The sequence below is a fragment of the Mercenaria mercenaria genome, chromosome 3 (assembly GCF_021730395.1).
Source record: "Mercenaria mercenaria strain notata chromosome 3, MADL_Memer_1, whole genome shotgun sequence".
Lineage (NCBI taxonomy): Eukaryota > Metazoa > Mollusca > Bivalvia > Venerida > Veneridae > Mercenaria > Mercenaria mercenaria.
Genome location: NC_069363.1, coordinates 5,672,703 through 5,688,527, shown reverse-complemented (window position 1 = coordinate 5,688,527; position 15,825 = coordinate 5,672,703). Strand labels below are relative to the sequence as shown.

The window sequence follows — 15,825 nt, the reverse complement described above, 5'->3', positions numbered from 1 at the left end:
TTGATGGTCTTTAGGTCAAGTTCGAATCTGGGTCATGTCGGGTCAAAAACTAGGTCACGGGGGACAAATAAAAGGAATAGTTAGTTAACACTTTAGAGGCCACGTTTATGACCATATCTTTATGAAACTTGGTCAGAATGTTAATCTTGATGATCTATAGGTCAAGTTTAAATCTGGGTCAGGTGTGTTAAAAAACTAGGTCACTAGGTCAAATCAAAGGAAAAGCTTGTTAAGACTCTAGAGGCCAGATTTATGACTGTATCTTCATGAAACTTAATCAGAATGTTAATCTTGATGATCTTTAGGTCAAGTTTAAATCTGGGTCATGTGGGGGCAAAAACTAGGTCACCGGGTCAAATCAAAGGAAAAGCTAGTTAACACTTTAGAGGCTACATTTATGACCATATCTTAATGAAACTTGGTCAGAATGTTGATCTTGATGATCTTTAGGTCAGTAGGTCAGGTGAGCGATACAGGGCCTTCATGGCCCTCTTGTTATATATAGTAGAAAATAGCCATTTGTTAATACCTTTATGAAGCACAATACACTCCAGTCAAAAGAGAACAGTTGAAACTTTGGTGGATATTGAATTGTAAAAATATTTGTGGACCTGACATAAAATCATTGGATTTTCAGAAGTAAAATTTCATGATTTTACATAAATAATTGGTCGGTTCCGATAAACAAGGATTTTCATCATAAATTTGTTCATGTAAATATCAAATGATTGAGATGTAAAATATAAAATATTAATGACTTAAATGTTTTTCATGTAAATTTACGATATATACAAGCAAAAAAGACATAATTCATGAAATTTCTTTGTAGACTGCCAGATGCTGAATCGGTTGTGTTATCTGCAAGAAGAAATCCGCGGAGAAAGACTTTAATGCCCAAAAGCCCGGAAGAATGGTATTAAAGTGTTTTATATTCAAAATTCAGCACTTTTCATGTTGATTGGAAATGAAATTCAGTGCTTTGTATTTTAATGGGGAAAAAGGACCAGTGTTTGATAATGATCATTTAATTATGTATCACTTTTATTTTGAATGTATCATTGTAGAAATCCTGTATCTCTAAATATAATAATTGGACAAGTTGCCAATCACTTAGGTGACAGCAGCTTAATGGCTATTAAAATGATTTAATAATTGAAAGATAATTTATCCACATGTAAATTGTGAGAGAATTCATATTTCTTTACACATTTTTAGGCTATAAAATTGCTGTTTTCCTGTCAATATATAATTGCATTAATTAGTGCCTTGCATTTCCCTTGATTCTTTTTTTGATAAGGATGTCTATCTTTAAGATGTGTGACGATGCTTTGATATATATTTAAGCTTAAACTTTTCATAGATATGTCATAGCTTTAAAAGACTTCACACAGTATTAGTTAACAGCTAAGTTTGTCGATGAGTACTTCAGTATATTTGTATTATATGTGTTTCAGTTATTGTGTATATGCTGGAAAAATATCCACATTTTCTAAGACTAGCTTCTTCTTAAAGTGAATTGTTTATCAACGAAAAAGCAAAAGATTTAATGTGTGCAAATTGATAAAGGTTCTTGACACACTTGACAAAAGAAAGAATGGCTTGTTATTTAGGAGGTTATAAAGTTAAACGATCGATTGATTATGTTGTCAGGATAGAAGTGCTGAGCAATAGTCCAATGGTAGAGATGTCAAGACGCAAACATAAGTATGGTATGATTCAACTTCTTTCACTTTTTGCCAGACAATTTTATTCATTCTCAGATTGATTTTATTTTATGAAATGTTTATTTTCATGGATATTGTGGAGGTATTAAATTTCGTTGTCATTACAAGATTAGATTTTGTGGATTTTGCTAAAGCAGTTTAAATTTGTTTATTTCACAGATGTAACTTATCTCTGTTTGCTTGTATTTAAAAGCTAAGAATGTCATTTTCTACCGTTTTACTCATTGTCTTCTAAAATTATGTTAACTGTAACTTGAGTAAAATTTTATCAACACAAGAATTTCAGGGAAATGTTGCTCATTTGGTCAAGGTCCCAAAATCTTGGGATACAGGCTGCATGCACATTTTTGTGTTAGTTTACATTCTAACTCGTCCAGTATATTGTTTAGGAAACACATCTCTACCAACCCTTGACTTTGATAATATTGACCTGGAAGAACCTAACAGCGCCATGGTAACTGAAGGTACAGAGGTGAAGGCCTCAGAAGCAGGCTCAGAGAGTCCACAAGGTGTTGCTATGGAGGGGAATGAAGTATCTCCTGTTGCCATGGATATATTGAATGAATCTAACAAAGAGAATGAGCCTCAAGCTGAACTTTTGACAGAAACAAGTAAGGCATTTGATTTAGTTAGTATCATAAATCCTGTCTATAAAGATCACCCTTGGGACATAATAAGTGAATTTTTATAACTTGTAAGCAAACTAGAAGAGAAAAATGGTGATCTTACAAAGCTGGTTATAAACTTTAAATCTATGTTCAGATGATTTTTGTATACAGGTTTTACTGTTTTAGTATAATTTAAAAAAAAATGTTACAACTACACAAATATGAAAAAGCTTTTATTAAGCAATGACTTAAGTTTCTTGAGTGTTGTCTTAGCCATAATGTGTTATGTTAATTTAACCAAAATGAAAGTGACTTGCAGACCAGTTGAGGTCAGATTTCATGTTTCGAATACAGTAATTTATAGCACTTTCAAGTACATAAACATTCGCATATTTATTTGTAGATGACCAGGCTGTGGTTCAAGTTGGTGAAGTAAGCAGCACACAGGATGGACCACTTAACGAAGGTCTTTACTTTACAATATGTTTATTTCAGTTTATAGAAATTGAAAATAATATATGTGAATTGAATTGAAAAAATAATATATCATAAACGGTTATTTGTTGTTGAATGAAATCATTGGAGATGTGAAGAAATTATATCGTAAAAGCGCAACATGAGCAGTTGAAACGACAGTGATTATATTCAAGGACAAATCAGTATCTCTAAGGTGTATTATTTAGATTCTAACACATTACCAAGGATTATTATGTTCATCCTCGAGGACACCACTAAATATTTGCTTGTTCTGTGTGGGTTTCTTTTCAATCGCGCCACTAAAACATTTGACGCTATGACGTAATAACTGTGATATACAAACAGTGAACTGTTGCATAATAACACACAATTTAGTCTTTTTTGTATGTTAGGAAAATAAATCTAAAATAAATCTGGTCATTTTAGAATTTGTCTTAAAATGAAATTTGTCTGTTACTTGTACACACCATGATGAAAGCCTTTTGGTGTATTTTTAAAAAGAACTTAAGGTACCAATTGCCATATAAGTAAAGCAAAAAACAAAAGCTAATAATGTTGATAACATCTAATTACAGATAGCAGCAGTGACTCGGAGCAAGATGTTCCCTATTTCCGTAAGCTATTGTGTACTGAGACTAACAGACTGAATGGGCTTAGTGATCACTGGAATTTGATAAATGAAAAAACGGAACTCACAGAAGAAGGTATGTTTACAACTTAAAATTATTACAGTTTTGGCTGTTACAGATTGGGACCACAATTGGAACCAACATTGACATGTTATTACTGGCAACAACTTTAAACAGCCTATTAAAATTGGAAGAAACTAAGGCAAACACATGTAACAGTTGATTGTAGCTTTCCTTTAACTGTCATTTTCATTCTGATGTTTGTTTAACTTCATGTTTACAGAAACCTCGCAGTTTTTTTGGGTATACCCAAATTTAGGTCCTTCGAGTGGCCTGTGCCTGATGTGATATGGTGGTGATTACAGGTATTTGAATGTAGAACGGTTGAATTAGAAAATTAAAAGGTGTTTGCATCATCATTCATGTTGGTTTATTTTACTTATAGTTCATGGTCAGATCCGCACAACTGTAGGGCAGGCAAAGTTACTGATGAACCAGAGATTCAAGCAGTTCTCAGGTCTTGTAGACAACTGCGAGTTCAAACTTGGGGAGAAAGAAACAACCTGTATGGACCTGAAAGGATTCTGGGAAATGATCTATTATCAGGTTGGTTTACCATGAAATTTGCATACAGTCAGACCTGTTTTAAGCAGCCAGCCAAGGGAGCAATACAGTCTGACTGCTTATGGCAGATGGTTGCTTAAGACAAGCTGAAATTAGAACAAAAAGCTAGCGTGGAATGTTAGCTTACTGGCTGCTTAAGCTGAGTGGCTTTATAATACAGGTGACTGCAAAGGCAGGTTCAACTGTTTATCAGTGAAGGAAAATTGCTCTGGCAGGAAAAAAACACTTCTAATCTAAATCTTGTTGGTCTCTATGTTACGTTACTATAACGTTGCTTGGGATTTGTACTTTCTTTCTTCTTTTCTTGTGAAGAAAAATTAATGATTTATGAGGTCAGCTTGGTTTTCTAAAGCCTTGAAACAATATATATTCAGATAGAGCAATCTTTGACTGTCTCAAAGGTGTATTATGTAGTTTAGTTTTGCTATAGTTTATTTGTTGTTTGCCATATCGTAAACTAGCCATCAGTACTTAACAGAATGTCAGTAAAGAATTACAGGGTCTGTAAATTTATTGTTATTATCATGTTTTTTAATAGGTTGAAGACGTAGATAAAAAGTTTGATGAACTGACTAAACTGAAGGAGAATAACTGGGTAGATGATAAACCTAAACCTGCTGTACAGAAAATCAAGGTAATATGAGTTTAAAAAGAAAGTAGTTATTAAGGAAGTATGAGTAACCTTCCGTTTGTTTGATATTTGTGTAATATTGGACCTTTTAAAATGTCTGTATTTCATTTTATAAGCAATCACATTGTTGCAAGATATTAGGACTGTAACTGTCAAAAAGTTTGCTCTCTTAATTTCCAATTCAATTTTTAAGGTTTTCATTTTATCTCTGTGTTCAGACATGGGATAATTAAAAATGTAATTGTAATCTAATTACCCTTCATTGTTAATTCAATATAATTTGTAATTGGGTCAATTACTTGTCAGAGCATTGTTAGTTACTTGTTACTGCCAAAAAAAGATACCTTTGAACCTGATATTCCAATCTGCATCTACAACTAGTGAGTGAGATATATTTTACTCTGTACCTGCAGAAAGACTGTATTTGCAGTTTTTAACCAGTATGATGTATGATATGTGCCTATGTCAGTATGTGTAATTCAGTTGTTTTTTTAGCTCACCTGTCACATAGTGACAAGGTGAGCTTTTGTGATCACACTTCGTCCATCGTCAGTGCATCCGTCTCGTGCGTCCGTCAACAATTTCTTGTCTGCACGATAGTGGTTTCATTTATGATTTTATTTTAACCAAACTTGCACACAACTTGTATCACCATAAGATCTCGGTTCCTTTCTTGAACTGGCCAGATCCCATTACAGATTCCAGAGTTATGGCCCCTGAAAGGGCCAAAATTAGCTATTTTGACCTTGTCTGCACAATAGCAGCTTTATTTATAATTTGATTTTTACTAAACTGGCACACAACTTGTATCACCATAAGATCTCGGTTCCTTTCTTGAACTGGTCAGATTCCTTTATGGGTTCCAGAGTTATGGCCCCTGAAAGGGCCAGAATTAGCTATTTTGACTTTGTCTGCACAATAGCAGCTTCATTTATGATTTTATTTTAACTAAACTTGCACACAACTTGTATCACCATATGATCTTGGTTTCTTTCTTGAACTGGCCAGATTCCATTATGGGTTCCAGAGTGATGGCCCCTGAAAGGGCCAGAATTAGCTATTTTGACCTTGTCTGCACAATAGCAGCTTCATTTATGATTTGAATTAATCAAACTTGCACAAAACTTGTGTCACCGTAAGATCTCGGTTCCTTTCTTGAACTGGCCACATCCCATAATGGATTCCAGAGTTATGGCCCCTGAAAGGGCCAAAATTAGCTATTTTGACCTTGTCTGCACAATAGCAGCTTCATTTATGATTTGATTTTAACCAAACTTGCACAAAACTTGTATCATCACAAGATCTTGGTTCCTTTCTTGAACTGGCCAGATTCCTTAATGGGTTCCAGAGTTATGGCCCCTTAAAGGTCCAAAATTGGCTATTTTGGCTTTTGCAGCCATATAGAGACTTCATTTATGGTTTTATTTGATACAAACTTCCAAAATATCTTCAACAACAATAAATCTTGGATTCCATGACAAATCAGATCCATTTGTAGGTTCCAGAGTTATTTTATATCTGATTACCGCCCCTGATTGTAATCAAAATGGATTTATATCAGTAAGTGCTTATAGGACTTATTTGAAATTTCATTATTGTCATTAATTGGACTGAGCCAATGAGGGTAGATAACTATGGACTGATTTTATTTCAAATTACCTCCCATTATTTCAAATTAAAATGGGTATATCTCCGTAACAAATGAAGATACTGATCTGAAATTTCATTTATGTCAACAGATTTATTTGGCAGATTCTTCTTTTGTTAACTTACAATCATTTTTTTTAATTACTTCGCTTTTATGTTACTATAAATAGCTTGTTTTTAGTAACTTTTTTTTTATTGGCCGTAGGGAAAAACCGAGACCACTTTTCTGTGGTACAACATGGATAGTACCTCCAATTTTTAGGTGTATTTTGACATATCTGTACCTTGTAAGAATTTTTTTTTTCTTTTTGGTTTAATTTCTTCCCTTTGTTGTTCCTGTCCTTTGGACTTAGATATTTTTTCTGAGGACCTTCTTGTCCTCAAGTGCAATGATAACAGGTGAGCGATATAGGGCCATCATGGCCCTCTTGTTACATTTTAAATTGACATGATCTTTTTAGAAGTAAGAGAAAAAATTTGCATGATTTTATATTCATTTATCTAGAAAAAAGTTTCAAAGCCAGTGGTCAGTAAGCCAGCAGTTAAGTCGAAGTTTGCAGCTTTCCGTGCCCAAATGAAGAAGCAAAAAGAGTCAGTGAGCAGTCCAGTAGCTCAAAAGGTGGAGGAAGAAAAGGTGTTTGAAGTACCGGGATTCTTTACTGTCGCATCACCAGTGAGATCTCCAAAACCACATTGTGAAGGTAAAGTTGTGATGTAGAACTTGTATTCAGGCATCAGTTTCTTCAAAAAGTTGATGTTTATATATTTCAGTGGAATTATGTCTTTAATTTATTGCACACTAATATGTGGTGAAAAAGCTTTTATAGCAAGATTTCTAGGTTGTTTGATTATTACTACACTTACACACTAATTAAGTAGCTAGATTTCTAAGTTGTAAAATTTAGCATGTAATTTATGTTAAACTGTCTACTGTATGTTTTATGTGATCGTCTGTTTGTCCACAATTTCTTGCGAACAATATAGAGAACTTATTTTGCAATCGATTTAATCAGACTTATACACACTTGAATTGGCATAATATCTTGTTTCCTTTCGAAAACTGGCCAGATCCCATCATGGGTTCCAGAGTTATGGCCCCTTAAAGGGCCAAAATTTGCTATTTTGGCTTGTGAATAAGAAATCACATTTTGCAATTGATTTGAATCAAACTTGCACGCAACTTGTATTGGCATAATATCTCAGTTCCTTTCAAAACCTGGCCAGATCCCATCCAGAGTTCCAGAGATATGGCCCCATTAAGGGGCATAAGTTCCTATTTTGACCCTTTCAGCCATATAGAGGTTTCATTTATCCTTTAGTTTGACACAAACTTGCACAGAATGTTTGTCTTGGTGATCTCTAGGCCAAGTTCAAAACAGCGTCATTTGGAGTCAAAAACTAGGTCACCAAATCAAGTCATGTGTCCTTTTCAGTTTTTGAAATACATTATTTCAATTAATGACAATTCAATATCTTGGATGCATTCTTTTAACATTACTCCTTCTATTCAATTAGGCGGTACCCCAAGAAAACCTACACCTACATTTAGCAGTGCGGAGAATAAGATATCTAAGGACACACTGGTTGTCCAAAGTAGCAGTGAAATGCTTGCCAATAGAACACCATCAAGAAAGAGCTATATCCCTGCAGTGCCAAGTCCACTATTAAAAGATACCACGCCCCTCCCACGGCCCACTAGGACATGCACTCAGAAGACTCCACTACCAAAACGTATAATTGATGAAGTAGACAGGTCCGAGCATTGTAGTGAAAGTGAAAGCAAACGAGTGAAGAGAACACCTGCTAGGTAGTATATTTTTACTAATTCTTGGTATTAACTTATATGAAAAGAGTTAAAATAACTCTTTCAAGGATAAGAGAGGAAAGTCTTGAGAATGCTTTATATTTCAAGGGAATGTCACATAAATCTGTATTAAGTGATGTATTGTAAATTGTTTCAGGAGAAGTCTTCGTCCAAGAAAGTCTGTGAACTTTGCTGATGAGATAAGCGTTGGTCAGGTATCTTCACCAACAGTTGAAGGAACAGATGCTGATTTTGCTCGTCTTTTACAGCCTATGACAGAAGAGCCTGCAGGTGATAAGGCTGGAGATGTTTTAAACGACTCCTTATCCAGATATCTTCAACCACTTAGTAGTCTTGAGAAAGGTCTGTATTTTGTTGTTGTTTTCAAATAAAAAGGCTGGTGGCAGGTGGGGTTGGGTTGGGGAGGAGGGGTAGCAATGCTTAATAGAACAAAATCAGTTTGATTTATTTCTAGACTGAAGATTCTGACAGAAGTTGAACAACTGTAAAACTTGGGGTTTGGATGTGAAAGGATGATGTCTTGTACCTGTATGTCCATTTCCAAAAAGCATACTTGTCAACTCCATATAAATTTGCATATATATTTTTTTTTTTTCAGGGTGAAATAATATGATTTTTAAAATGTGCAAATATACTTTAAGAAAAAATTATTGGATGGTCAAGAGTTTAAACCCTTATAGTTTTTAGCTCACCTGTGAGTTTTTCTGATCGCTCGATGTCCGGCGTCTTTCGTCCGTCAACATTTAGCTTGTGTATGCGATAGAGGCTGTATTTTTCAACTGATATTCATGAATTTTGGTCAGAATGATAACCTTGATGAAATCTAGGCCGAGATCGAAAATGGGTCATCTAGGGTCAAAAACTAGGTCACTAGGTCAAATCAAGGAAAAACCTTGTGTATGCGATAGAGGCTGTATTTTTCAATTGATCTTCATGAAATTTTGTCAGAATGATTACCTTGATGAAATCTAAGCCAAGTTTGAAAATGGGTCACCCGGGGTCAAAAACTAGGTCACTAGGTCAAATCAAGGAAAAACCTTGTGTATGTGATAGAGGCTGTATTTTTCATTTTATCTTCATGAATTTTGGTCAAAATGATTACCTTGATGAAATCTAGGACGAGTTCGAAAATGGGTCATCTAGGGTCAAAAACTAGGTCACTAGGTCAAATCAAGGAAAAACCTTGTGTATGCGATAGAGGTTGTATTTTTCAATTGATTTTCATGAAATTTTGTCAGAATGATAACCTTGATGAAATCTAGGCCTTTGAAATGGGTCACCGGGGTCAAAACTAGGTCACTAGGTCAAATCAAGGAAAACCTGTGTATGCATAGAGGCTGTATTTATTTTATCTTCATGAATTTGGTCAGATGATACCTTGATGAAATCCAAATTCGAAATGGGTCATCCGGGGTCAAAAACTAGGTCACTAGGTCAAATCAAGGAAAAACCTAGTGTATGCAATAGAGGCTGTATTTTTCAATTGATCTTCATGAAATTTTGTCAGAATGATAACCTTGATGAAATCTAAGCCAAGTTTGAAAATGGGTCATCCGGGGTCAAAAACTAGGTCACTAGGTCAAATCAAGGAAAAACCTTGTGTATGCGATAGAGTCTGTAGTTTTCATTTTATCTTCATGAATTTTGGTCAGAATGATTACCTTGATGAAATCTAGGCCGAGTTCGAAAATGGGTCATCTGGGGTCAAAAACTAGGTCATTAGGTCAAATCAAGGAAAAACCTTGTGTATGCGATAGAGGCTGTATTTTTCATTTTATCTTCATGAATTTTGGTCAGAATGATTACCTTGATGAAATCTAGGCCAAATTCGAAAATGGGTCATCCGGGGTCAAAAACTAGGTCACTAGGTCAAATCAAGGAAAAACCTTGTGTATGCGATAGAGGCTGTATTTTTCAATTGATCTTCATACAATTTTGTCAGAATGATAACCTTGATGAAATCTAGGTAGAATTCGAAAATGGGTTATCTGGGGTTAAAAAGTAGGTCACTAGGGCAAATCAAAGAAAAACCTTGTGTATGCGATAGAGGCTGTATTTTTCAACTGATCTTCATGAAATTTTGTCAGAATGATAACCTTGATGAAATCTAGGCTAATTTTGAAAATGGGTCATCTGGGGTCAAAAACTAGGTCACTAGGTCAAATCAAAGAAGAACCTTGTGTATGCGATAAAGGCTGTATTTTTCAATTGATCCTCATGAATTTTGGTCAGAATGATTGCCTTGATAAAATCTAGGTCAATTTTGAATATGGGTCATTGGGGATCAAAAACTAGGTCACTAGGTCAAATCAAATAAAAACCTTGTGTATGCAATAGGGGCTGCATTTTACACCGGATCTTCATGAAATTTAATCAGAATGTTTGTTTATATGAAATCTAGGTGGAGTTTGAATATGGGTCATATGGGATAAAAAAACTAGGTCACCCGGTCAAATTAAAGAAAAACCTTGTGTACGCAATAGGAGCTGCATTTTACATTGGATTCTCATAAAATTTAGTCAGAATGATTGCCTTGACGAAATCTAGGTCGAATTAGAATATGGGTCATCTGTGGTCAAAAACTAGGTCAAACCAAACAAAAATCTTTGTATATGCAATAGAGACTGTATTTTTCAATTGATCTTCATGAAATTAGGTCAGAGTGCTAGCCATGATGAAATAAAGGTCAAGTTTGAATATGGGTCATCTGGGGTCGAAAAACTAGGTCGCTAGGATATATCAAAGAAAAACGTTTTGTATGCGATAGAGGCTGTATTTTTATGCCCCTGAAGGGAGGCATATAGTTTTTGAACCGTTTGTCCGTCTGTCAGTCTGTCCGCAATTTTCGTGTCCGGTCCATATCTTTGTCATCGATGGATGGATTTTCAAATAACTTGGCATGAATGTGTACCACAGTAAGACGACGTGTCGCGCGCAAGACCCAGGTCCGTAGCTCAAAGGTCAAGGTCACACTTAGACATTAAAGGAGAGTGCATTGATGTGCGTGTCCGGTCCATATCTTTGTCATCGATGGATGGATTTTCAAATAACTTGGCATGAATGTGTACCACAGTAAGACGACGTGTCGCTCGCAAGACCCAGGTCCGTAGCTCAAAGGTCAAGGTCACACTTAGACATTAAAGGATAGTGCATTGATGGGCGTGTCCGGTCTATATCTTTGTCATCGATGGATGGATTTTCAAATAACTTGGCATGAATGTGTACCACAGTAAGACGACGTGTCGCGCGCAGGACACAGGTCCGTAGCTCAAAGGTCAAGGTCACACTTAGACATTAAAGGATAGTGCATTGATGGGCGTGTCCAGTCCATATCTTTGTCAACCATGGATGGATTTTCAAATAACTTGGCATGAATGTGTACCACAGTAAGACGACTTGTCGCGCGCAAGACCCAGGTCCGTAGCTCAAAGGTCAAGGTCACACTTAGACGTTAAAGGTCATTTTTCATGATAGTGCATTGATGGGCGTGTCCGGTCCATATCTTTGTCATTCATGCATGGATTTTAAAATAACTACGCATGAATGTGTGGCACAGTAAGACGACGTGTCACGCGCAAGACCCAGCTCTGTAGGTCAGAGGTCCTTAACTCTAACATCGGCCATAACTACTCATTCAAAGTGCCATCGGGGGCATATGTCATCCTATGGAGACAGCTCTTGTTTTAATCGAGGTTGATGAAATTTAGTCAGAATGATTGCCTTGATCAAATATAGGTCAAGTTCGAATGTAGGTCATCTTAGCTCAAAAACTAGGTCACTAGGTCAAATTGAAGAAAATGCTTGTTTACACTTGAGAGACCACATTTTTGATCCAATCTTAATGAAAATTGGTCAGAATATTTGTTTCCATGAAATCACTATGTCAAACATGTTTACACTGTTATGGTGTGTTTATCAGGTGAGCGACCTAGGGCCATCTTGGCCCTCTTGTTATTATACACAAATCAGTAAAATTATAGTTTATGAGGACAACCATGTTTAGTTGAAATAAGTTGTCTTGTAGTATTTAAAACCTTATTAAATTAGTTTGCAATATTAATCAGAATTTAATGAAAAATCTTTGCCAACAGAGTAGTTTGTTTACTGACAAAATAATATTTAGTTTTAGGTAGTATCATTGTTTTTGAATTTTATTAAAAAAAAAATTGTCTTAAAATCTTCTTGTCTGATATTCAGAAGACACCCCAAAACAAGGAAGAAGCAGGAGAACAAGTCTGAAGGGCTGTCGATCAACAGAGAGACGTAGATCTCGTCAGCGTAGTGTTCACTTTGTCTCACCAACTGCAGAAGAGACTTCACATATCAAACTACCACATACACCTTACAATAGAGATTCACTTGGTACGGATAATACACAGTTCTGTGACAGTAGATACTTTCTTTGAAAAGTTGCATTTCATTAAGCTGGACACCTGCTTCTTAATATCATTAGATTTTGTGGGCATAAAATTCTGCGGTTTTGGTCAGTGTTGCTGTTTCATGGATGTAAAAAAATATGAAATACAGGAATTACTTGTTTTAGTTGGGATTTGATTTTTAATACAAAAATTAGTGGCCTGCAAATATTATTGTTTAATATTACAGTATTGTAGTTCAAACTTATAGGCTTGTCAGTTTGAAAACAGAAAAACCTCAATAAAATTTGAAAAAATATGACTGCTGCTACTTTTTTTTTTTAAATGATTGCTAAAATGAAACAATATTAAAAATGGTTTCCATATTTTCAGTAAAACAGAAGAGAGTGACCAGGAAGTCCCAGCAGCTAGAAGAGGATATTTTCAGCATTGATAACATTGATAACGATGAAAATGTTCCCCCACCTTCTTTTAGATCCCCAGTAAGTTTTCTTGTTCATTTGCATTTAAATCAGTTGCACTCAGTTTAGATATTTATAGAACTGTTTTTGGCCTCTTATTAAATGAAGTGAGATTTATTTGATGTAAACATGATCTTTCTATCAAAACTGTTGTTGTTATTTTGCTTTAACTTTTATCATTTCTTTAAAATCTTTTGCCTTTAGCATGTTAGACTGTAACTGCAGTTTTATAAACTCCAGGGATTCTAAAATATTTACCCAGCTGAATCCCACACACTATATTGGACAAGAGGTCTGCAAAACAGATATAATTATGTAATATTACCTGATAGGACCTTCAGTGTTATATGTCATTTCAGCCAAGATGATTATAAGACAAGTAGGTAGAACATTGAAAGTGCCACCAAGTAAATGACTGTTAAAGGAGTTTTCCTTAATTAGATTTATGTGTATTATTAAGTACTGTGAAATCAGTAGTATTTGTGGGATTTTTTTTTTTTTCGTAGTTGTCAGTCCACAAAAATTAACTGCAACAACCAAGTAAAATACCCCTTACAGGTAATTTTATGTTTAAAAATGGAAATTGAAATTCATATTTCCTTGAAATGGCCTTTTTGGCCAAACCCACAAAATTTCTTAACCACAAAATCAAATGATTTCACAGTATGGGATTCATATACTGGACAATACTGGTAAAATTTTATTTTGTTTTACTTCAGAGGCCTAGTCTGTTGGGCACACCACCAGACATGAAGCGTAGAGAACCAAATACATCTGCCTATGTACCAACAGGAACTCTTATTTCCTTTACACCATGAAGTTCTGTTAAAAGATTTAGGACTTGTATCTAGATCTGTTTAGTAATCCTGTTGAAGTGACTGCTAAAAACCTAATGCTAGTGCAGAACATGCAGGATAGACACTGGAGAATATAGTGCCTAAATGTCTCATTCACATAAACTCTGCTGCTGCCAATAGTGACCTACATCAATGTGCTTTGGAGTATGTTTGCCCCATGATAAGTGGAATTTAAAGGACATTTTGATCTTCCAAAAATATATTGCCAGGTCAAAGTTAATTGTCATATTTGAAGTATAGAAGCAGTTGCACAATGTGAACTGTTCCATGTCTTCACTAGACTGGATTAAAAACAATTCCAGCATAAATATTTATGAGAAACACAGTCTTAATCAGTTCATTTGTTTGACCTATGTCCTAGAGAAAGATTGCATTGAATATTATGTGTGCTAAATGATAAGGATATTCTTCCATGGTGCTAAGTTTGACTGCTTGTTGGTTAGCAGAGGTAATGGCTGACTGAGGGACATTAATAATATGTATATACTTGTATATTAAAATTTGTATACAGAGTTTTATCTATTTGCATACAAAACTAGATGACAGGAATATTTTCCTTAAAATATGTTATTTAGTAGAAAGTCTGATGTATGCTTCATTAATCAATATCAGTCTTCAGTGATGCAGTCAATTAAAAATTATATAATTAGTTACTTGTAAACAGGTTTGCCACCAGGCTAAAAAAAAGTCAGGGAAAATTAATTTTTAACTACATCAGTGAATTCTCAGGGAATTCTGAAATTTTTTGAAATTTCAAAAAAGTTTGGGGAGGGGGGGGGGAACAATTTTGATGGTTCCAGTGAGGAATATCCTATCCTCCATTTAAACAAACTGACATTTTTTACACTCATATGTTTGCATTTAAAAAAGAATTTGAATAAATAAACAGTAAATTGGTGGATCGTTAAACTAAGGAGGAAGATGCAGACAAAATTAGGTGGTATTGGTCTGTGAAAAGCCAGCAAAGTTTATTGTCATAAAATTATAAGATCTGCTTTTTTCATGGCATTTTGATCATACACTTTAGAGTTGTTAGTAAAAGTTAATTCATCTTTATTAATATATAAGGAACAGTTGTATCGTAGATTTTGTTTAAGTTTTGTTCCAAGGATAGAATTTCTATTAAAAGTAACTTTGGTAATTTTGAAACATTTTTAGACTACGTTATTAGGAGAAATCATTTAAGAAAGTGATGTGATTTAAAACAAATATTTTGAATCAGTTTTCTACCCAGGTTTCTGTTCTTTCTGTTAAACGAGTTTTTCTTATTTAGTAACTGAACTTTCAATACTTTCTTATTTGTCATGTTTACTGTTCTTACATTTTCTTGTTCTTTCATTTTTCTTCCTATCTGTGTGTTTGAATTTGTAAATTTCTCTAGAGATTTCTTGTTGTATATCTTCTCTTTTGATATAAAATCATTGTCATTCTTGTCTATATTGTTTACTCTTGCCCTGTAAGCTCATGATGCTTTGAAATATGGGATTTGATGAGGTATTCAGTAGTGACTGCACCTGGTGTTACAATAATAATTCAGAATACTGTAGTTGGAACTTGTGTTTGAATTCTGCATTGCTATGTAACATTCTATAATTTGTTTCTAATAAATTGTTTCAAATTGTATAGATCTATGAGTTGTTACATTTTGAATCCTCTGACAGTGTTTCACAGGAAGGGACTTTTGGCTTACCCTCATTGGTCAGTCTGTCCATCACAAAGAAGTGGGATCCTGAAATAACTTTTTTAAAGTACAAGGTATTCTGATACATGAATAGATAACAAAATGGAGATTATGCTTGTCTTTATATTTTTACTGCTATGGTTACAAGTAGTCCAAAAATGCTGATTCTGTGATAACCTAAAGGGTGAAGATATTTCAGAAATTTGGTAAATAGCTTTTAGAAAATGTGGAGAACCTTCACATTATCTTATTTTGTCCATCTGTCTGTCACAAATAGTGAATTCT

The 15,825-nt window shown here is 34.7% G+C and overlaps 1 protein-coding gene across 1 annotated transcript in view; it reads left to right on the top strand.

The window, feature by feature from the left end:
• The window catches only part of LOC123525537 (uncharacterized), a 53,361-nt gene extending 37,879 nt beyond the window's left edge, over positions 1–15,482 (top strand). Inside the window, exons 9-21 of the mRNA XM_045304662.2 lie at positions 830–913; positions 1,651–1,709; positions 2,114–2,335; positions 2,736–2,798; positions 3,385–3,513; positions 3,884–4,044; positions 4,601–4,696; positions 6,846–7,041; positions 7,856–8,147; positions 8,302–8,507; positions 12,363–12,527; positions 12,914–13,023; positions 13,722–15,482. Of these exons, the coding sequence (XP_045160597.2) occupies positions 830–913; positions 1,651–1,709; positions 2,114–2,335; positions 2,736–2,798; positions 3,385–3,513; positions 3,884–4,044; positions 4,601–4,696; positions 6,846–7,041; positions 7,856–8,147; positions 8,302–8,507; positions 12,363–12,527; positions 12,914–13,023; positions 13,722–13,820 (1,882 nt within the window). The 3' untranslated portion in view covers positions 13,821–15,482. The remainder of the gene's footprint in view (positions 1–829; positions 914–1,650; positions 1,710–2,113; positions 2,336–2,735; positions 2,799–3,384; positions 3,514–3,883; positions 4,045–4,600; positions 4,697–6,845; positions 7,042–7,855; positions 8,148–8,301; positions 8,508–12,362; positions 12,528–12,913; positions 13,024–13,721) is intronic.
• Positions 15,483–15,825: the final 343 nt, after the last annotated feature.